This window comes from Sceloporus undulatus, chromosome 6, assembly GCF_019175285.1.
Source record: "Sceloporus undulatus isolate JIND9_A2432 ecotype Alabama chromosome 6, SceUnd_v1.1, whole genome shotgun sequence".
NCBI lineage: Eukaryota > Metazoa > Chordata > Lepidosauria > Squamata > Phrynosomatidae > Sceloporus > Sceloporus undulatus.
In genome coordinates, this window is record NC_056527.1 from 83,608,426 (window position 1) to 83,629,600 (window position 21,175).

At 40.4% G+C, this 21,175-nt stretch overlaps 3 protein-coding genes across 6 annotated transcripts in view; 2 read left to right on the forward strand and 1 right to left on the reverse strand.

The window, feature by feature from the left end:
• Nucleotides 1–13,560, reverse strand: part of EFTUD2 (elongation factor Tu GTP binding domain containing 2) — a 32,789-nt gene extending 19,229 nt beyond the window's left edge. The window contains exons 1-10 of the mRNA XM_042475180.1: nucleotides 13,406–13,560; nucleotides 10,543–10,657; nucleotides 9,993–10,158; nucleotides 8,964–9,042; nucleotides 7,765–7,840; nucleotides 6,482–6,547; nucleotides 4,607–4,642; nucleotides 4,103–4,193; nucleotides 2,100–2,182; nucleotides 325–491 (exon numbers count right to left, since the gene is read on the reverse strand). Of these exons, the coding sequence (XP_042331114.1) occupies nucleotides 325–491; nucleotides 2,100–2,182; nucleotides 4,103–4,193; nucleotides 4,607–4,642; nucleotides 6,482–6,547; nucleotides 7,765–7,840; nucleotides 8,964–9,042; nucleotides 9,993–10,158; nucleotides 10,543–10,647 (869 nt within the window). The 5' untranslated portion in view covers nucleotides 10,648–10,657; nucleotides 13,406–13,560. The remainder of the gene's footprint in view (nucleotides 1–324; nucleotides 492–2,099; nucleotides 2,183–4,102; nucleotides 4,194–4,606; nucleotides 4,643–6,481; nucleotides 6,548–7,764; nucleotides 7,841–8,963; nucleotides 9,043–9,992; nucleotides 10,159–10,542; nucleotides 10,658–13,405) is intronic.
• A 306-nt stretch (nucleotides 13,561–13,866) lies between these two features.
• Nucleotides 13,867–18,965, forward strand: CCDC103 (coiled-coil domain containing 103). Of its 4 annotated transcripts, none has more exons than XM_042475183.1 (4): nucleotides 13,867–14,115; nucleotides 15,384–15,529; nucleotides 17,570–17,702; nucleotides 18,204–18,965. In XM_042475183.1, the coding sequence occupies exons 1-4, from the start codon at nucleotides 14,080–14,082 to the stop codon at nucleotides 18,666–18,668; spliced, it is 780 nt and encodes a 259-aa protein (XP_042331117.1). In that variant the 5' UTR covers nucleotides 13,867–14,079; the 3' UTR covers nucleotides 18,669–18,965. The 4 variants fall into 4 exon arrangements, with proteins under 4 accessions (XP_042331117.1, XP_042331115.1, XP_042331118.1 ...); XM_042475181.1 differs by lacking the exon at nucleotides 13,867–14,115 and adding an exon at nucleotides 14,324–14,468; XM_042475184.1 differs by lacking the exon at nucleotides 13,867–14,115 and adding an exon at nucleotides 14,404–14,502.
• Nucleotides 18,966–20,796: 1,831 nt separating this feature from the next.
• Nucleotides 20,797–21,175, forward strand: part of LOC121935509 (cilia- and flagella-associated protein 20) — a 6,876-nt gene continuing 6,497 nt past the window's right edge. The window contains exon 1 of the mRNA XM_042477105.1: nucleotides 20,797–20,972. Coding sequence (XP_042333039.1) covers nucleotides 20,889–20,972 — 84 coding nt within the window. The 5' untranslated portion in view covers nucleotides 20,797–20,888. The remainder of the gene's footprint in view (nucleotides 20,973–21,175) is intronic.

A 21,175-nucleotide genomic window follows, 5' to 3' on the forward strand; every position in this document is an offset into this window, starting at 1 on the left:
AGCTAAGCTTTCAAGAACTGTACGTCGCTTCATTACATATAAGCTTCTGTACAGTCTATGGAAGTTTATGCCAAATAAAATGTATTAGTCTTTAAGGTGCCCCACAAGAGTCTTTGTTGGTTTTGCTGCAATAGACCAGCAAGGTCTGTCCTCTTGAAGGGTTGCCACAAATCAAAACAAATCCAGTTATGGGCCTACTAACTTTGGTTAGTTTTTATTTTGAAAAAGAAATTGAGTGAGTAGAGTGCTGGCTTGAATTCAGGGCTACATATAGTGCTCTCTCCATGGCCCTCAAAACTGTTATAAACACAGATGTTTGTATACCTGATTAAACCATTGACTTCATCCACTATGTGTCGCAGTTTGTAATAGGCATCAGTAGGAGGCAGTTTCAGTTCCAGTATTAGTCGGTCAATCTTGTTAATACACACAGTTACTGCCAACCTCTCTTGCACTGCATGCTTGATCAACCGCTCTGTGTTGAGCATCACCTACAGGGGACACACAATAGAAGAGGATGCCAGGTGGTGCGTGAGAAATCAAGCACTGACCCTTCCCTGCTCAGAGAACAGCCTGCAGAAGCATCTATGCTCAACCACCACCGCAAGAAGTTCACATGTAGGACATGCATTTAAATGCAACACTGCCTTCCTTTAAGCCTGCCCTGTTCAATGAACTTTTGACAAAAACAAAGCTCTATTACATAGGGAACTATGGGGATAAAAGAGATAAATTGTATGCCACAATGACATGTATGCTGTAAAAAGACAACAGTGGACCTAGAAAGAATACTACTAAAAGTAGGAAGCTGTCTTACAACAACAACAACAACAACAACAACATTTTCCAATGTTTCAGGCTGTGGGGGTGGGGGAGCTTGGGATCTTCAGTCTCAGGAAATTCTTCCGCTGGTCACCAGTTTTCTGTGTATAGTGTAATAATTAATAAAAATTAATAATAAATAACTAAGAATTTAGTTCTATTGCACAAATTAATAAATACTTTAGTTCTGTTACATTAAAAACACCAACCAAAACCAGCCAAATAGAATCTTTTTCACTGTTCAACAGCAGCTACGTTTCTATTGCAACATTTCAGTTCTACCTGTAGACTCAACACAAACATCATGTCCTAAACATCTTGTCCTAAGAAAAGTCCTAATCCTACTAAATCTTTCCATGAAACATCCAAGAATGGAGATTTTAGGTCCAAAACACACTGCAGAAATAATCCATTTTGAGACCACTTTAACTGCCCTGACTCAGTGCTAGTGAATTATGGAAACTGTAGTTTATTGTGGTACCAGAGCTCTCTGACAGAGAAGATTAAATGTCTCACAAAACTACAGCCTCACAAAATGTTTCACAAAACTACCCAGAATACAGTGGACCACTGATATCTGTGGGGATCCATTCCAGATCATGGTGGGCAGCAGGGGGCTACCTCTTCCTCTTCCCAGCATCCTCTTTCCCCCCTCTCCCATTGCAATTGTCACGGCTCTTCCTCCTTTTCCTTCCCCCTCTTACCCCCCTCGTCGCTGCCACTCGTCCTCCTTGCCCTTCTTCCTCCTGCTCTGCCCCTGTGGCTTTGCCATGCACCGATGCTCAAGTCCGTGCATGGCAAGTCCGCAGATATGGAGGGCAGACTGTACTCATTGCATTGAGCCAGGGCAGTTCAAGTGGTCTCAAACTAGATTATTTCTGCAGTGTGTTTTAGACCATTATTAATTTTCCAAAATAAAACTACTATACAATACTACTAAAAACAGTCAAATTTCTTGAGCGCTCATCTAACCCAAGTTTTCCTGTCATTCATATTTGCTTTGTCTCCTGTATACAGGAGACACTGTCAATAACTTCTCTCTGACCCACTTTAATTATCCCTACTCCAAATTCTCAGCATTTCTATTTAAAACATTCTGGGTTTTGAATGTCGTAGACGCTGAGAAGGTCTTGTTTGCAATTCCCACAAAAGATACCCCACTCTCAGAAATAATTTTTCAGATTCTCTAACATTCAGTGCAATGCTTTACTTTCTATTAATGAAAAAAAATCTAGTCAGAGAGAAAGCATAAATGCTCACACACTCACTTAACTCACCCCCTCAGCAGCATCAATGAAGAGTACCACACCATCAGAAATGCGAAGTCCTGCTGTGACCTCATCCGAGAAGTTTACATGACCTTGAAGGAGTTTTACAAAATAACAACCATCAGGAGGGGAAAGTTGCAGCATGTACCTCATAGAGAAGGAGTTTCACTAGAGCATGAGAAGCTAGCCCGTGTTGCTGTTGATCTTTTGTGGTTCACAAGCTTCTAATGCTGTATGCCAAAGGCACTGCTCACATCTCACAGTAAAAACGAACTGCTGCCAGCACTGTTAATAGCCCAGTCCACTTTGCTGACATTCAGTTTAGTCATTCATTGGAATAATAATCCTGCACAGTCCTTACAAAGGTGGCCCTTCATTTACTGCACTCACAGATCTTTATTTCCCAGAAGAGGGAGTTTAGTGTTTTAATTGAAATGGCATTCTAAAGGTTCAGAAAATGCTGAGACGCCAATGTTCTAAAAGAAAAGTGCCAGACCTCAAGGGTACCCAGAATCCCAGGTGTCTATGGGTGGCATGTAATTATACACTCAGCACTTGCTCAAGATAATTTCTGTTTTTCACAATTCTTCATTCTTAAGTAAAAGTTGAAGGTCTGAATCCAGTGCATATGAAGAAAGAGGTGGGGATAATGCATCTATCTGGGAGGGGGAGATGATCTGGCACAGAAGGAAGCTATAAGATATAAAAGAAATCTCAGGTGCTTGTTGCAAAAGAGAGCTGTTTTGAGAATGTATGGTCAGATAAAGTCATCTGGACTTCAACAAAGATGATGAAAAGGATGTTTTCATTTGGCTGAACCTCACTCAAACTGTTGCAAGTGATTTCCCAGTGAGAGTTCAGCATGAAAAGCAATATCACACATACAAGGGAAAATAATACCAACATCACCCTCAAGCCCAGTGAAAAGACTGTTCAAAACATAGTTTAGGGGTCTCAACAGGGGAGCAGAGGATGTCAGAATCAAAGCAACCCTGCCACCCTTGGGGTTCTTTAAAGAGTCAAGGCATGATCAGGAGGATTTTGGTCTGATGTAGTATCTTTCAGGCTGTTTGAGGATGCCAGCTAGGTAAGAAGTGGGAAGGGGAAGAACACAATTCCTCTAAGATACAGATCCTGTCCTCTGTGAGCTGCCATACTCAAAAATAGAATGAAGACAAGTTAGGGTAACAAGGATGGTGTGGGCTAAGCACACACAAATGAGAAATAACTTGACTGTTTTCCATCAGTATTAAATATTAACTAGCCATCTTCTCCTAAGTTTCCCCTATTTGTTTCTTCTATCATTTGCTCAATTTAAAGCATATGTTTAGACAGCTGCATCAGCGAATTTATAATATTCGAAGTTTAAATGCAATAAACCCTTTTCAGACTTTTTTTTTTAAAATAAAGTATAATCTTGCATCTTTTAGAATAAAGTGGAATATCTAACAGCAATCTCTTCTAACTTCTGACTTCTACATTCAACATACTGTATTTATAACCCAACTTAAATGCATGAACAGTCTCACCAAAACAGCATGGCTACATAAGCCAATAAAGTCTGAAACAGTCTGGTCTAAAAGCTTGCTTGAGAAGATATCACAGTACTTTGCATGCAGAATGTGTTCTGGTTCAATCACCCTGTATCTCCAGTTAGAGCTGGGAAAGAATGGTTGCCAGTTGAGAATAGGCAAAACCAAACTAAATGGCCCAATTGTATGACTCAGTATGAGGTAGCTTCAGGTGTTCAAGTGCAGACTATAATTCAGTCCATATTAGGAAGATGCTTAAATTTACATTTTTAGTAGAACTCGGATACAATTCACCAACAATCCTGCTGGCTGGCAACTGGCATTCTATCCTTCACTGAGGACTTTTAGGTACAAATGGCAAAGGCTGGAGTCACAAGCATCTGCTGGGTTTTCGCAATGCTACTCACAGCTAAATATTTTATATTATACTTTTTAGGAGGTTCTTTTTTTTTAAAATAGCAAGGACAGAAAAACCCTCACCAGGTGTGTCCATGACATTGAAAAGAAACGATTTGCCCTTGGTGTCTGGGAGAACAATAGTCACCGGTGTGCTCTTGATCCCAACTCCTCTCTGAAAACAAAACAAAACCAAACAAAGTCAAGCTGAGGGCTTGAAATCACATCTGAAAATGGGGGTTATGATGTGGGAAAGACTACAGTGAGGAGGGTCAAATAACAGTGGAACAACAACAAAAAACTATACACAGTCCTGGGACAACAGAAACACTAAAAACTAACTATTGCACTACCTGGTGTGAAAAGTGACAAAATGAGATCCAGCTAGCTTGTGATGTTCATGTGTTCCTGACTGGTTTAAATAAAACTGCTGTATGGTTTTGTATGGATTTTTGTTGCTACTAAAGACTACTACTCAAATACACATTTTAAAATAATTAATCTGGAACAGAACACAAGAATAATACTATTAGAATTTCAAAAAAGCCTGAAATCAGTTTGCACATTCAAAAAGGCAGATTCACATACCTCTTGTTCAGTGAACAGTATATCCGTATAGCAAAGCTGAAAGAAACAACAACAATAAAACAATAAATAATTCAGAGACCAGATCGTAAAAGTTGGGATATTTTTCTATACTTCATCTTTATTTTCTTTGCTTTTAATTAGAAATACCAGGGTGAGTGAGAGAAACTCTGATTACTTATCCAGCCATGGGCACAGCAAACAGAATCAGTATATTCCAGGGGGGAAAATGAAGAGACTCTAAATAAATGAACAGAACAATATAAATGGATCATGAAGATCAGTTTTTTCAGAAATGGATGGAAACTGACCATTAGGATAAGGCTGCTTGCTAATCCAATGGATTAATGGCATCTCTATTAAAAAGGACTTTTCATGCTGCACTGAGACAGAAACCGGCTCAATTCTCTCTGTCACACTAAACAACCTCTTGGCTGCACTGCTGCAAATTATAGTGAAGGCTCACAAGGCTGAATAATCCTCTATAGGAGGGAAAAACCCCACGTAGAAAACAGGTAAAATAAAAGAACTGTAGCCTAGCCCTTTCCCGTACAAGCTAGTTTTAAATGGAGAAAGGCCATATGGAAGATCATCTGAATCATGTGATTCTTCAAAATTACCACCAGAGACTGATTTATCCTCTTGAAAAGAACAAGGCCTTAGCCAGGAGGCAATCTGTGATCAGACAGCAGGAAATGCCTCCCTTGCCTGTTCTAAATGTCATGTCCCATGTGTGTACATAAACACAAATAAGAGGCTCCTGTTGGGTAACTACCCCAATGTAACTATGCTGGCACAGGCAATGGGGTGATAACAGGAGCAAAATGGCTGCAGGCACAGCAACCACAATAGAAGTAATACAGTAACCTCCTTACTTCTGGTGGGTCAGACTGGATGTGGTGACTCCTGGAGGCACTGTACCATGAAAAGTCTGGCCTAGAAAAGCACCTGCAATTGTCCAGCCCAGTCTTCCCAGAGTACCTTGCCTTCAATTATGACCCCCTCCCCCCAATTACATCAAGCAGTCTTCTTTTCAAGATGGCAACAATGACACCTTTGCCTTACTTTCTTCACAGCTGCTACACAAATGAAGTAACAGTGCATATTTTTATACATTTTACGTATACATTTAAATTTTTATACATTTTATGTATATTTAGTTGCAATGATTAATCAATTTAAAAACTGACTAAGGTAAATTCCTTAAAGCAGCAGACATATTTTTAAAATATTAGTTTCAATAGTACAGGTTGAGTCTCCCTTACCTGGAATTCCAAATTCTGAAATATTCCAAAAACTAAAACTCTTTTCATGGCTGGCTGAGATATTAATGCCTTTGCTTTGTTGATAGTTCAATGTACAATAACTTTGTTTCATGCATAAAATTATTAAAAATAAAATTACTTTCAGGTTATGTGCATAAGGGGTATATACATGAATTAATTTTGTGTTTAGACTTGGCTCCCATCTCCAAGATATCTCATTATGTACTTATATGCAAATACAGGCATTCCAATATACAAATAAATAAATAGTCTGATCTCCAAAACATTTCTGGTCCCAAGCATTTCAGATTAGGGATATTCAACCTTTACTTTAAAACACTTATGTATGGAAAGCTGCATCTTGTAAGAGGCATTTGTCTTTCTCTTCACATGAAAAGGGATGCTTCTAGGGATATTGCAACAAAACAAACTAGAAACAAAAGAAACACATTGCTCATTGGTTGTTTTCACACACATACAAATTTATGCACTGATCAATTTATTAGACTCCAAGATTAATTTATTTAACTGGGTAACAGACTGTTGATATCAATGGGTTTGGACAACATCATCATAAACCCACTTCCCAAGGAACAGAATTCAGATAACTTACATCCTGGTCATACCGCTTCCTTATCTCTGGATGAGTCTGTTCAATCAGGCAATCCACAAAACAAGTCTGAAAAGTCACAAGCAAAGCAAAATGGAATAAATGACACAATATACCAATTAGCTGAATATTACCAGCCCAAGAGGCACAAGGATGTTGCCACTTTGGCTCTTTTCTTCAAGATCTAATTTAGACCAAAGAAACCCATAATTTCAGTGCTGCAATCAATGCGTGGACTCTGCAATTTAGGACTAAAGCATGTGTCTTGGAAGAAGTGGCCTCCGGCTGTGATAAAGCCAAGACCATGGTGGCCATATGGTCTGCTCCTGAAATGGGCTGCCACCACAGTCCCAAACAGGCTGCCAGCAGGACCAAATTATTTCTCCTCCTTAAAGGTCTGGCTTTCCCCCCCTTAGCACGGTCTCAGAGTGGCATGTGGCATGTGACCATCACGCCCCTAAAGGGGCCAGAAGACACCTTATTTGGCCCATTTATTTTGAGCCCTAACCACAATTCTGCTAGCACCAAGTGGAATTTTGTGCTAGTCAGTAGATTAAGGCTGGTGAAAATAAAAAAAGAAGAAACAGAAATGCAAGAAACTTGAAAATATACCCAGCAAGAACCTCATCTTTTATTTCTTTCACTTATATAACCCTTAATTTTAGTAATAGCTCTCAAAAGAGTTAAAATATTTAAGACAAAAAGGTGCAACCTAAGTCCTAGTTCTCACAAAGAACAAAGTGACAAACCTGTATCTGGGCTGCAGCATGTTAGGCTGTACATGTAGACTCAATTAGCCAAATAATCCTTCACATAAGTAAAATTAAGTTTAAAAAATGTTTACATGCCTACACACAGAGAAGATAAGAAGAGGAAAAGATTTCCAGTTTATCCCCACTGATGTTCTCATTTTCTGTACAAAAAAGTGAGATTTTAGGAAGAGGAGCATTCAGTTATACATGAGTCTCCAAACAGCAGTTTCATGTGGTACAACTCAGAAACAGGTTTGCTACCTCACCTGTTGTTGAGAGAGACCAAACAAAGCAATAGGAAGGGGCCTACTAGGTTTCACCCAGTACCCTAGCTGAATTGAGAGAGTGTTGAGTAGAACAAATCTCTTTCTGATCCAGTACCACAATAAATGTGGGAATGGCTAAAGATATCTTGTACCCAACTAGTTTTCCTGAAACAAAACAAAACAACTTCCAGGAAAAATGGAGCAAACTACATCTAATTCAACAGATCGGCTCCTCTATCCTCCAGTCAAGGTAGGAATTTATGCTAACCTTTCCATGGTGTAGGTGTCCACAAAGTGTAACATTCCGGATCAATTCAGAATTATCCATCAGGTCTGCTAGGAAGCTGAAAGAAGGAAACCCACCAGGGAAGTGGGTGGGAGAGCTTTTAGTGATGCATACTGCAAAGGAATGCAGACATGTTCTCATTATCTGATATGTAAAATCATCACTGATATAGAGAACATCTCTGCATCTCTGAAATTAAGCAGTTAAATACACAAATAGTTTAAAAAAAACCAGACTGATAAAGAATGATTTGCCTGGATCTGATCTGCATCAGTGCTATATTAATAAAGCATAATAATGATGATGATGATAATGGTGACTTCTGTGAAACTGAAGAGGTTTAATGTAAAAGGAGTAGAAATGACTGATTGCCTTGTGTGACCTAAGGGATATGGGAACCTTCAATACCTTTAATTTGTTTCTGGCCTCTAGCAAGATGAGCTGGGTAGCAGCTGCTCTGGTTAAGGCATCAGTATTGCCTCCAGGCTTGCACAAGACAATACTAACTGCAGAAAGTATTAACTGTTTTCATTAAGTCACTTCCCTCAACTGTCTCTCTATGAAACAAAACAAACAGAGAGAAAGAATGTCTATTAAAACTATGAGAGCCTAATGCTTTTATGCTGTACTTATATTCAACTGTGGAGAGGTCAGTGCCACTGTAAGAGTCACAAGCCAAGTTACAAACTCTAATCTGCTACCAGAAGATGACAATTATGCATCCATCCATAATGACTAATGGATCTCGCCTCATAAAGTGACTTCACAATACTTTGTATTTCCCTGTTCCTCTCCTACATGACCAGCTACTGCTATCAAATAGTGTGGCAAAACCAAAATATAGAATATCATGGTGTTGACCCTGGTTTTGTAAGCACTAAGACAAGCTGGAAGGGATTGGTTTGTGTATGTTAGAGGGTGGTGGAAAAAATGGGTGAAGGAAAAATTAAAAGAAAGATGGTTACAGTTTTAAAAGAAATATATATTTGTTACACATAAACACATATTTCAATATTAAATGGAAAAATATAGTAAGTATAGTCCTGCTTGGAGCTTTAAAAATATAACAGGTAGGAGTTTAGATGAATAAATGTAATAATTGACTCCCTAACAACATAAGCCTGTAACTTTGGAGAAAAAGAGTATGAAAACAGAATATATATGCTGCATACTGTACTTACTCCATCTCATATACTGTGACTGGCAATGTTTGCTCCATAAGGGAGAATTTCTTGGTCTTCACTGGTTTAATAATAGGCTCTGGGAGAAAAAAACATAAAGATTGACAGTTCTTTAAAAGGAAAAGCACAGAATCTTCAATACTACACTGTAATTAATAATGGGGAGAATGAGCAGCACAGGTTTTACATGCTAGAGGTCCCTTGTTCATCCTTTGATTGAATCTCAGGGAGAAGGGCTGTGAAAGATGTTGAAGAGCTACTACCATCTACAGAATATAAACAATTCTCAGTTAGATGGAACCAATGGCCTTTGATCTAGTTCTGACTGTAAGATTAAAAATGTATCTGAACAGTAGCACTTCAAAGTAGGTATGAAAATAAATGAAACTATTGCTTGGGTAAGAATTTGAGAGGTCCTAATTTCCAATTTATGGTGATCCTAAGATGAACATACCACAGGGTTTCCTAATATGAGGCCTAAATACCCTGAAGGCACCAGATCCTGCCTGATTTTGAAAGTTAAACAAGGTCAGCTCTATTTAGTACTTGCATGGGAGCCAATGAACATCAGGCGTTACAGCCCATATTTCAGAGGAAACAACTAAACTATCCCTGAGTATACCTTGCCTAATAACACCCTATGAAATTCATGGGATCATCATAAGTCAACAGGCAACTTGAAGATGCTACAATTTACATATGTAGGCTTTTTACTGGGGTGCTCTCCATATATTTTAGGTTAACAATCTTATCAACTCCAGGCAGCACAACCAATTCTCAAGGAATAATGGAAGCTTTGGTTTAAAACAAGTAGAGGGCATTGTATTGAAGATGCATATCTTATGTAGAGAAATATAATTAGGTAAACACACTGAAAAAATGGCCAGATGTATATAATTCTCCGTCCATGAAACAAATTAATGCCTAATTAAATGACATTACAAATAGAAACTTAAAATGCTTTCTCAGGCTTTCAGTCTAGCTATATGCTATAGGTAGGATACACCTTACTGTCCACAGATTTCTCACCAGTGAGAGGCTGTGTATCTTCTTCCTGTACTATGGTCTCTACCTCTGGACCATAGACCTCTTCAGCAGTTGGGTAGTACTTTTTATCTTCATGCAACACAACATCCATCCCAGGATGGTCATCGTCATGGTCCCCCATGTCATCGTCATCATCATCATCGTCAAGCTGAAAAGAGAGTGAAGGGTCCTTATCTGGTTTCTGTTAACTTTCACTTGCCATGGTCCCAACTGCATAACTTAGGGATAATTTACACACACACACACACACTATTTGATAATTCTAGAATCAAGCCTGAGAAAGCTCATACCAAAATGTATGCATTAGATAGTAGGGTGCTATAGGAGATTGTGTAGAGCTTACAACAAAAGCATAACTTGACTACTCTTTTTGGTGTTAAAATTAACCCAGCCTAGAAAAAAGTACTATAAATATTTAATGAAAAAGACTAAAATACGGTATTTAATGAGAACATAGCTTTCTGTAAAATTATAAATTGCTGAATGGTTTTTAGCATGACTGACATCTACAGTAGAATCATTATCACCATACCTCATCAAGATCTTTTGAATCCCGACCCATCTCATCATCGTCATCATCAGAATCAAGTTCTGGGCCAATATAATTTCCAAACTCGTCATACAGGTCTGTATCCATGTTACTGGACCTTTGGATGAAACAGAGGCACATAATGAAATTCTAGAGGACCAGTATGTATCTTGAAAATGTTACATTTTTTTTACTGCTAATTTTGCTTGTAATTTGTTGCTTGCATTTTCCTCTGAGAATTTTATTACTGTATTTTAGGTTGTTGCTTATAAAAGTAAACAAAGAAGGCAGGGAGATGGAATTTTTAGAGTTTAGTTTCATTATAAACAGCAATGTCTATATTTGCTCATCATAGTAGCCCCCTTCCCTAATCCCTCCTCCTCATTTATTTGTGTCTCTCTCTAGGTTCTCTTCCATCAATCCACAGTCCACTCATCTCCCAGCCTTTTTGTTTATTTTCATGCACATTCTTCACGGTTATCTTTCGTCTACTGGCATTTCCAAAATCAGACAATTTCATCCAAACAGCCAACTCCCCAAACATGCGTTTTTACTTGGTTTGATCTACATTAGTGCCACTCTATTCCAATACTCTCTCTCCTTTTTGGTCATTGTGCCTTTATGCTCTTCTCCATCTCCTCACCTTCCCATCCTTTGCTTCCCATCATCACCCTGTTCTCTAGGTTTTTTTTAAGCACAGATAGCCCAAGTTTCCCCAGCCCTCAGGTTTCACATGGGATGGGTGCAACAGTCTACTTTTAACACTTGTAGAAGGAAATAAGATCTGCCAAACTCAAAGCTCATTTAAATAACTTGTTTTACTGAACTTTTAAGACAGCTACAATAAAATAATCAATGGCCCCATACAGACAGGCCAAAATAAAACTACTTCAAATCACTTTGGAGCTATGCTATTTAAATTATGCACACGCATTAAGAGTCCAGAAACCATGCCAAAGCCACGATCCAGTCCTAAGGACTAGAGCACAGCTTTGGCGCAGCATCCAGACTCTTACTACGTATGCATCATTTAAATAGCATATCTCCAAGGTGACCCGAAGCAGCTTTATTTTGGCCTGTATGTATGGGGCCAATATTGCTAAAAGGAATGCCCATTCCCTCCCCACTACAGTTCTGGATAACTCTATTGAAAAGACTGTTTATCAGTTTCCAAATAATTGTGTCAATTGTATGAGTCAACATGACCAACCAAGCCTTTTCTGATTCTGCTCCATTAATTTAAACTCTCCTTTTATAACCTACTGCTAAGGCCTAAGAGTTATTTTTAATTAACTGAACCTTACTTCCAAACAGACATGTATGCAATTGTCCTGTTGAGCCACCATCATTTTAACTGAGATGTTAACAAGTTCTCTCCCATTACAATCAATGGGGCTCAGAAACAGTTACCTTGTCTCACCTCTAACTATACAGGTGAAAGGCTTGCAGTCTTTCCCTATATTCTTCCTCTGCTTTCACCTCTTTGGTTACATCTGCACTGCAGAATTAATTCAGTTTGACACAGCTCAATGCTATGAAATTAGCTTTGTGAGATATTTAGCCTTCTCTGTCCAATCATATATGGAGAGAGAAGTCCCAGAGGTGCAAACAGGATTCAGAAAAGACAGAGGCACTAGGGACCAGACAGCAAACATACGACGGCAAGAAGGAATTATAAAATAAAGTCAGCATGGCTTTATAGACTATAGCAAAGCATTTGGCTGCATAGATCACAAAAAGCTACAGAATGCTCTTAAAGCCATAGTTGTGCCCCTACATTTGCTAGTCTTTATGAGAAAAACGTACTTAGGACAAGAGACCACTGTTAGCACAGAATATGGAGAAACAGATTGGTTCTCAATAGGCAAAGGGGTCAGGCAAAGCTGAACTCTATCACCCTACTTGTTCAACTTGGCCTCAGAGGGAGAGACTAAGAGGCTGTTTCTGCTGGACTTAATCACCTCCTCCATGGCTATCCCCTTTCCTTTAGACTGTAAGCCTGAGGGCAGGAAAATGTCTAATTACCCATTTGTAAGCTGTTCTGACAGCATTTCTGAAGAGGATGGTATAAATACAAGGAATAAAACTTAAAAGCTTGTATGCAAAAATATAATATGAAGAGCAGATTTAAACTTAGAGGGAGGAGTGAAGATAGGAGGAAGGAACATCAACCATCTAAGATACGTGGACGACATCATGGGATTGGAACAATGACTAAGAAAGATCATGGAAGAAAGTGCAAAGGATGTCTTAATGCTGAATATAAAGAAAACAAAATTAGTGACTATCGATCTACGTAAATTCAACCTAGACAACGAGGAAATCAAAATAGCTAAAGAGTTTGTGTACGGAGACTGCAGCCAAGAAATAAGAAGAAGACTAGGAATGGGAAGTCCAAATGCATCTAATGAATTAGACTGGAGTATAGGAAAGCTCACACTGTCAATTTCTTTCTTTCATTGAGTCTCAAAGGTGCTGCAAGATCTTGTACTGATTCTGCAGACTAACATGGCTATAGCTTTGAATTCTAGGAATAGGAAGGGCAGCTAGGAAAGAACTAGGAAAGATCCTAAGGAGTAAAGATACACAACTGGACACTAAAGTCAGAATCGTCCAAGCCATTGTATTCCCCATCGCCATGTACAGAGAGTGAAGTCAGTCAATAGAAAGTGAACCAACTTATTTGAGAAGAGTACTGAGGATACTGTGGACGGCCCAAAAGGCAAACAAATGGGTCCCAGAACAGATCAAGCCTGAACGGCCCTTGCAGGACAAAATGATCCAACTGAAGCTGCCCGAAAAGAGTTAAAGTGGTGCTAAACAGGGTTATTTCTGCTGTGTGGATGCAGCCTCTACTTCAACTTACTAGTAGTCCTTACGAAGAGAGAGAGACTCCTCCGCAGTCAAAGCGTGCATTCAATGGCACCTCCTTCCTGCAGAGCCACACTGACACTGAATGAAGCCCAGCCCGCGTTCCTCGCGACGTTCCACTTCCCGTCGCGCGACGCTGCGACACGAGCGTCAAAGGCCCCCAGCGTTTTACCCGGATGTAGCTGTCTACTCTAGTGCCGGATTATAATTAGTCACATGCCTAGTCCCTATTCTTTTTAAGGGCCCGGAAAGAGGTCTAAAGGCGGCGGCTCCGACAGCTGTAACAACCACGAAGATAGTATAAATAATATAAATAATAAAATAATATAAATGTAAATAATAAAATAAATATAAAATAAAATGTAAACAAATATAATATAAATATAAATAATATAAAATAAATATAGAAATAATGTAAATAGAAATACTGTAAATAGAAACGTCCGGTGGGCTTAGCTCTGTGGATCGAAGGCCCAGCCAAGGTCACTTCCGGGTGGAATTCTGGTTGCCATGGCTACCAAAACGAAAGCTGGTTGCTATGGAAACCCGAGGCCTACCCAGGAGAAACAACTGTATAGACTCGAATGAAAAGTCCCATTCATCTGGGTGTTTTTTGCCCCCTGGTTTCCTTCCTTGGGAAACGTTTTCATTTCAAATGATCAATTCTGGATGGAAATATATCTAGAGGCCCTTAAAGCAAAACAGGTACTGGACAAAGAGCGGCCAAAAGCTTTACTATTATGGCTGCATTCGGACTGGAGAAATAACCCGGTTTGGCGCCGCTTTTAACACTTTCTGGCTCTTTGCTATGGAATTCTGGGAGTTGGAGTTTGTTGTGGGGCCCAGAGCGGAGCGCTCCGCTCTGAGCCCCACAACAAACTCCAACCCCCAGAATTCCACAGCAAAGAGCCAGACAAAGAGTTAAAGCGATGCCAAACCGGGTTATTTTTCTAATGTGGATGCAGCCTTCGAGTTCGAGCTGCCTTTATTATCGTCAATAGGGACTGAAACTTGATATGTTTGCCACGTTTGCTACACAGCCATCTGAATTTGGTGAGGTCGGTGATGCCTTCTCACAGAAAGTTAGAATTGGTAGGCAGCCAGGGTTTGTTTGTTTGTTTTTTGCTATTTGAACTGGCAAGAAGCACAGGGAGTTAGGAACTGTGAGAAGATGACTGAACATGAAGCACACCACTCCTCAGGATGCAAGAGACTCCTGCTAAGGTCTGGGCTGGACAATATGGATTGTCAGTTTGGCCCCTAATAGGGGTAGCTTGTACTATATCTGTAAGAGTTTGGGATGTTTAGCCTGGAGAAGAGAAGGTTAAGAGGTGATATGATAGCCCTGGTTAAATACTTGAAGGGATGTCATATTGAGGAAGGAGCAAGATTATTTTCTGCTGCTCCAGAGACTAGGACCTGGAGCAATGGATGCAAGCTCCAGGAAAAGAGATTCCACCTCAGCATTAGGAGGAACTTCCTGACAGTAAGAGCTGTTCGACTGTGGAACACACTCCTTCGGAGTGTAGTGGAGTCTCCCTCCTTGGAGGTCTTTAAACAGAGGCTGGATGGACATCTGTTGGGGATGCTTTGATTGAGATTTCCTGCATGGCAGAATGGGATTGGACTGGATGGCCCTAGTGGTCTCTTCCAACTCTACGATTCTATGATTCTATTCTAAAGAGACTGTAAATCTTCTGTGCCTAAAAACAGCACTTGTAGTGCACCTCCAACCTATTACTTGGAGTGACCAGTTGCTTTGGAAAGTGGGAAATGCATAACGTGCTCAGATGGCAACTTGATTTCTTCATGTGCATACGTCTGCCTATGGTTTATTTGGATGTGTGTCCCACCTTCAATTAATTTTTAAGTTTTTGTGTCCTTCAGTTAACGTTGATTGTTCATCCCCATTCTTTGGCATAAGAGTAGTTGTTTTAATCAAATGATATATTAGTCCTCTGTGCTGCTCCTAGGTTCTCAGAATGGAGGGCATGGTCGATTTCCGCGCTTTGGAGAAAGAGATGGAACAAGCCATTGCCCGCGATGAGAAGTACAAGAGAGAAAACGATGCCAAATTCCGAGCAGTGCGCCAGAAAGTGGCCTCCTATGAAGAATTCAGGTTTCTTGATTCACATTGTATTCTTTGTTGATGAGAAAGAGGGAATACTGTAGATAAAACCAATTTATCCTTGGAAGCAGCCTCTTGAGAATTTACCTCATTATATATGCAGCTGTTTGAGAAACTGGTTCTGTTTAGCAACTGATCTGCATGGTATACCTGCTACCAGTTCCCAAATGAAAACAAACTCGCCCAAGGATAACTGACCTGGCTAGCCTTTCTCTCCCCGTTCCTCACTGTGAATGGTTTGAAATCTGTTTCTCATATGCTAGCTTGAATCTTGTTAGTGGCATAGGCAAGTATAAGTCAACCTTATGCCTGCATATGTCTCTTTTTAGTTAAAGCAGAGGTTGCCACTGACCAAAGCCCTACCAGACCCACCCTATAGTTATCACAGCACACACACACCAGCTATTCTGTGCCTAGTGAGAGTAGAAGGGAGACCTAAAGCATCATCCACAGAGACTTCAGTGGACTGCAGTGAAGGATGTAATCATTTCATGTCCGGCTATGAGGACATAGCCAGATGCTTCACAAACTGAACATGAGTCAACAGTGTGATGCGGCAGCTAAAAAGGCCAATGCAATTTTAGGCTGCATCAATAAATGTATAGTGTCTAGATCAAGAGAAGTAACAGTGCCACCCTATTCTGCTTTGGTCAGGCCCCACCTGGAATACTGTGTCCACTTCTGGGCACCACAATTCAAAAAGGATTTTGAATTGTCCTATGTGGAACAATGCCCTATGAGGAATGACTTAGGGAGCTGGGGATGTTTAGCCTGGAGAAAAGAAGGCTAAGAAGTGATATGATAGCCCTGTTTAAATACTTGAAGGGATGTCATATTGAGGAGAGAGTAAGCTTCTTTTCTGCTGTTCCAGAGTACAGGACCGGAACAATGGATGCAAGCTGTAGGAAAAGAGATTCCACCTCAGCTTTAGGAGGGACTTCCTGACAGTAAGGGCTGTTCAACAGTGAAACACACTCCCTCCGAGTGTAGTGGAGGCTTCTTTGGAGGCTGGATGGCCATCTGTCAAGGATGCTTTGATTGTGATTTCCTGCATGGCAGGGGGTTGGACTGGATGGCTCTTGTGGTGGTCTCTTCCAACTCTATGATTCTCCAATCCTCCATTCTCACCAGGCATTAAATGGCTACAAGAAGGCTGCAGTGATTGCAGAAGATCCGTGAGTTGATGACTGGCCAGTTGTAACATAGCATAGTTCCATATGTGTAATTATTACACTATACTGGACCATACAGGATTGTGGCCACTGTTTGATAGGGATGGGGAATGTGTGCCAGATATTGAGCTGCAGTTCCTATCAGCACTAGCCAGGCTAACCAGTGAAGAAGAATGAATGAAGTTGCATAATCTACTGAATCTCTGCTATATTAATTTTATAGTACCTTTGTCCGGCAGTAATGTTTGTCCAATAGTGTTATAAGCTGTTCATAAACAACTTCATTCTGTGTAGCAAGTTAAATGGCAATTATACAGTAAACAGAGCAGAAAACGTTCATGCACGTCCATTACTCTTAGGCACACTAGCGATAGAACTATGCTTTTGCTACTCGTGATTTAACGTTTTGATATCTTAGAGAAAGGAGGCAAACTATATTGTGTTTAAAAAGGCATAATTGAAAAAAAAGGAATAAATGAGGTAGTGATTTCCTAGAGGCATCTACAGGCAGTTGGAGTAAGAGAATTTTGCCATGCCCAAGCTACCAACTGAAATGGTGAGAAAGCTATTCACTTTATCACATGGCCTACTTTATACACATTACAACATGCATCATAATAAGCAACAGGCTGCAAAGGTGGTTGTCTGTAGCCATCTAGTTTCAGATAACTATAGCTTCATTGTCCTTTGGATAAGCTACACAAGGACTTAGCACTTGAATGGGATGAATACAATACTAGATAACTTTGCTGTTCCTTTAGTAATTACATAGAAGAAAGAATTCAAAGAAATTGATGTTTTGTATGTAGTCAAACTGCTGTTGAACTTTCAATAATGCTCACTTTTTTGTTGTCTCTAGGGATATTGTTAGAGCATCACACTTGAAGCCTTTAGAGAAAACAGACAAGATGGGGAGTAAAAGAAGCTTGTTATGGAATTCCTGTGCACTTAAATCAAACTGCAAACAAGAGAGCGATGTAGAACTGCCTCAGGTGAAAGTACCCTTTTAAAAGGATTTTTAATATCTTTCCTCTCTTCCAAGCCAGGTTCCTGTTTGGCCAAATACAGTATTTCTAAAAAGTTCATAAAGATATTTGGTTTTGACAGATTCTGTATCAATATAGAGACAGGACGTATATGATTCCTCCATATACACTCTCTCTTCTCCTGGATTAAGCATTCAGGCTTGAAAAAGAAAAAAATCAACTATGGAATTTATGTTCCTGTGGAAAGGTAGGACTCACCAGTTTTCATAAGGGACTGTTGCTGAGATTATGTGCTCCATGAGGAGAAGTATCTTTCTCTCACACACATACACGCATCCATGGCTTGCCTGCTGACAACTCCTTGCCTTCACTACTGAAGATACTAGACTCTGTCTCCAAAATGGAGTACAAATCTATCTAAGCATAAAAATTCCATTATATGTAAGAAGGGAGAGTGCTGCAAGATCCACGTGGATTGGGATCTGTGACTTTGTTCTTTTCCTTCAGGAGTTGGAGCGGCTTCCAGGGACCTCTGCAGAGTTCTACAGAGACTGGCGCAGATGCATGAAAAGCAGCCAACAACGTTACCATCTTCTGCTCCAACTTGGACCCCAGAATCTGGGCCGCATTTTTCAGACAGACCTGGCTTTTGGTCTTCTAGGTGAATTCCTAGCAGTGCTCTCAGAAAATATCTGCATCAAAGACCAGGACTCTGTCTTGGAGATCTTGGAGAGTTTTGCTGGCACAAAACGCTTTGGGCTGAATATAGAGCTTCTGAGTGAGCAAGAGCGGGAAATCTGCAGGGAGTTATTTGAGAAACTGCAAAAAATGAACTCTGGCTCTGGTGATTCTGTTGAATTTTCATGTGCTTCTGATGAAGGCAGTTTGACTTCAGCTCAAATTAATTGCCAAGCAGATGGACCAGCTGAAGAAAAAATAAGGAAACTGATACAGCTTTACAAACTTTCCTGAAGGAGTCTTGAGACTTTATCACCAATCATACTACATTCGAAAAGGTTGTAGAGTTTAGGGAGGAGTGAAGCACCCACTAGTGTGTGAAATGTCTTTAAAACAAATGAGGAGTCTTCGAGGGTATGTTTGAACTCTTCCACATTTCCCATTTGTCTCAGAAAACCTTATGCAGAAGAGGTATCCAGTGAATAAACCCTATCTGCGTGCTTTTCTTTCCCACTGCACCAGTTACTGAGCTTTTACACAGGCCCTGCTTTTTCCACTCAGGCTGTCAATAAATAGTTTTTCTGTACCATTTGTTGCTTCCGGTTATAATTTGTCTCATGTTTTCATAGCTTGAAATTTTAGTACTTTTTAAAAGGAAGGAATTACTTCATTTATTTTCATGGGGTACAGATAGGTAATTCACAAATTACTGTTACTTTTGTGCCAGTGGAAAATATAGAAACTCCTATCTGGCCCTTTCAAATGGCCAGTTCAGATATTGCACTCAAGAGCATCTGAGTCAAAATGGTCTCTGAAAACAGCATGGTTTTGCAGCAGTTTGGCAGCTCACGGTCCTACAGATGATATTGGAAGGCAATGCGCAGCTGCCTTATGGTCAAAACGAGTTTGTGAGCATCCTGGCTGGTAGCTAACAGCTGTCCAGTGATAGGAAAAGAGTTAAATTTTTATCAGATTTGATCCTTCTTGCATTAGCTTGGCAGCGCGAGGCTGGGGAAAAGATGTGAAAATTGGGAACAGAGCAGGGAGTGCATTCTCTACCTTTGCTAACTTGCTTGCACACAGCCCTCATTGCTAATGGATTTGGTTTATGTTATGCTATTTTAAGTCTTTCCCAATCTCAGGGAAGGCAATGGAGTTCATCAGACAAAGGAAACTGGAAGTATAATCCAATGGCAATCCAAATGCAATCATGGGGTTTCACGTTATTGAGTGATAGACTACCACACGCCATTTTGGGCAATGGGAAGTCAGTCCGAACGCAATCATGGGGTTTCACGTTATTTCGTGAGAGGTGATCACACACAATTTCAGGCAATGGCAAGCTATTTTCAGGCAATGAGAAGTCAGTTCGAACGCAATTTGAATTCACGTAAATTAGCTGAACTAACGAATTCACATGAATGCGTTCTGGCTCCACTTTCTTTCCATTCGAAATGAAGAGACATTCCTCCCGTGTGACGTTTCGCCAGCATCTGTGGCTGCCATCTTCAGAGAACGCATAGGAAGGATTGGTTTGCCTTAGGATTGCTGCAAGTCGGACACAACTTGGAGGCACACAACAACAACAACAACGGCATTTCTGATGTAATAATAATAATAATAATAATAATAATATAGTATAGACATCCTGTTCAACAAGAATTTCTTGATTTTCCCTGCATTATTATTATTAATTAATTAATTATTGTGAAGTCGAAGGCTTTCATGGCCGGCATCCATAGATTTTTGTAGGTTTTTTGGGGCTGTGTGGCTATTGGATTATTAATTAATTAATTATAATAATTATTATAGTTTTTGTGGGTTTTTCAGCCACATAATAATATTTATTTATTTTAATCCCGCCTTTCTCCCCCAAAAAGGGACCCAAGGTGTCTCACAACATAAAAACACATTAAAACAACATTTTAAAAAAAATAGCCTAATTAAATAACTGAATTAAATAACTTAAAACAGTGTAATTAAAAAAGTAAAAAGTTAACATTTTTAAACATACAAGATTTAAAACACAGGAAGGTTAAAAATAATCTAAACTAACCAAGCCCCCTCTCTTTTTATTAATATAAACAGGTCTCTAAGGCATTATTTCATGCCAGTAACGCGTTGGGAGTAACGCCTTGAAGTTACTTTCCCGCCCAACAAGGGAGGGACAAACGCTTCCCGCCTTTCCCGGACCGAACGTTCCTCTATCAGTTTCATAGCTCTGTGCACAAAGGCTTCAAAGCTCCACCCTCTGTCCCCCCGCCCACGTTGCCGTGGCAACGCGCATTCGCCTCTACAACACTAGAGCTAGACGGTTAGAACGAGTTCCGGCTTGGAAAAAGTAGTCCCTGCCATGGCGACGGAGGAAGGGGGCGTGGCTTCGCTCAGCTTCGCTGCTGCTGCTTGGAGGCCTCGCGGCTGACGTAGGGCGCAGCGCGTTTTGGAGGGTGTCCTTCCGCGGAGAAGGAGGAGAAGGAAGAGGAAGGGAAGGCGGGGAGCAGCCGGTTCGGAGGGATGTTCAAGAACACCTTCCAGAGCGGCTTCCTCTCCGTCCTCTACAGCATCGGGAGCAAGCCTCTGCAGATCTGGGACAAGAAGGTGAAGGGAGGAAGGGAAGGGAAGGGAAGTGCAGTGGAAGGGGATGTAGTGGGAAGGGGAAGGGGAAGGGGAAGGGAAGGGGATGTAGAAGGGAAGGGGAAGTAAAGGGAAGTGCAATGGAAGGGGAAGTAAAAGGGCAGTGGAAGGGAAGTGCAGTGGAAGGGGAAGTAAAAGGGCAGTGGAAGGGAAGTGCAGTGGAAGGG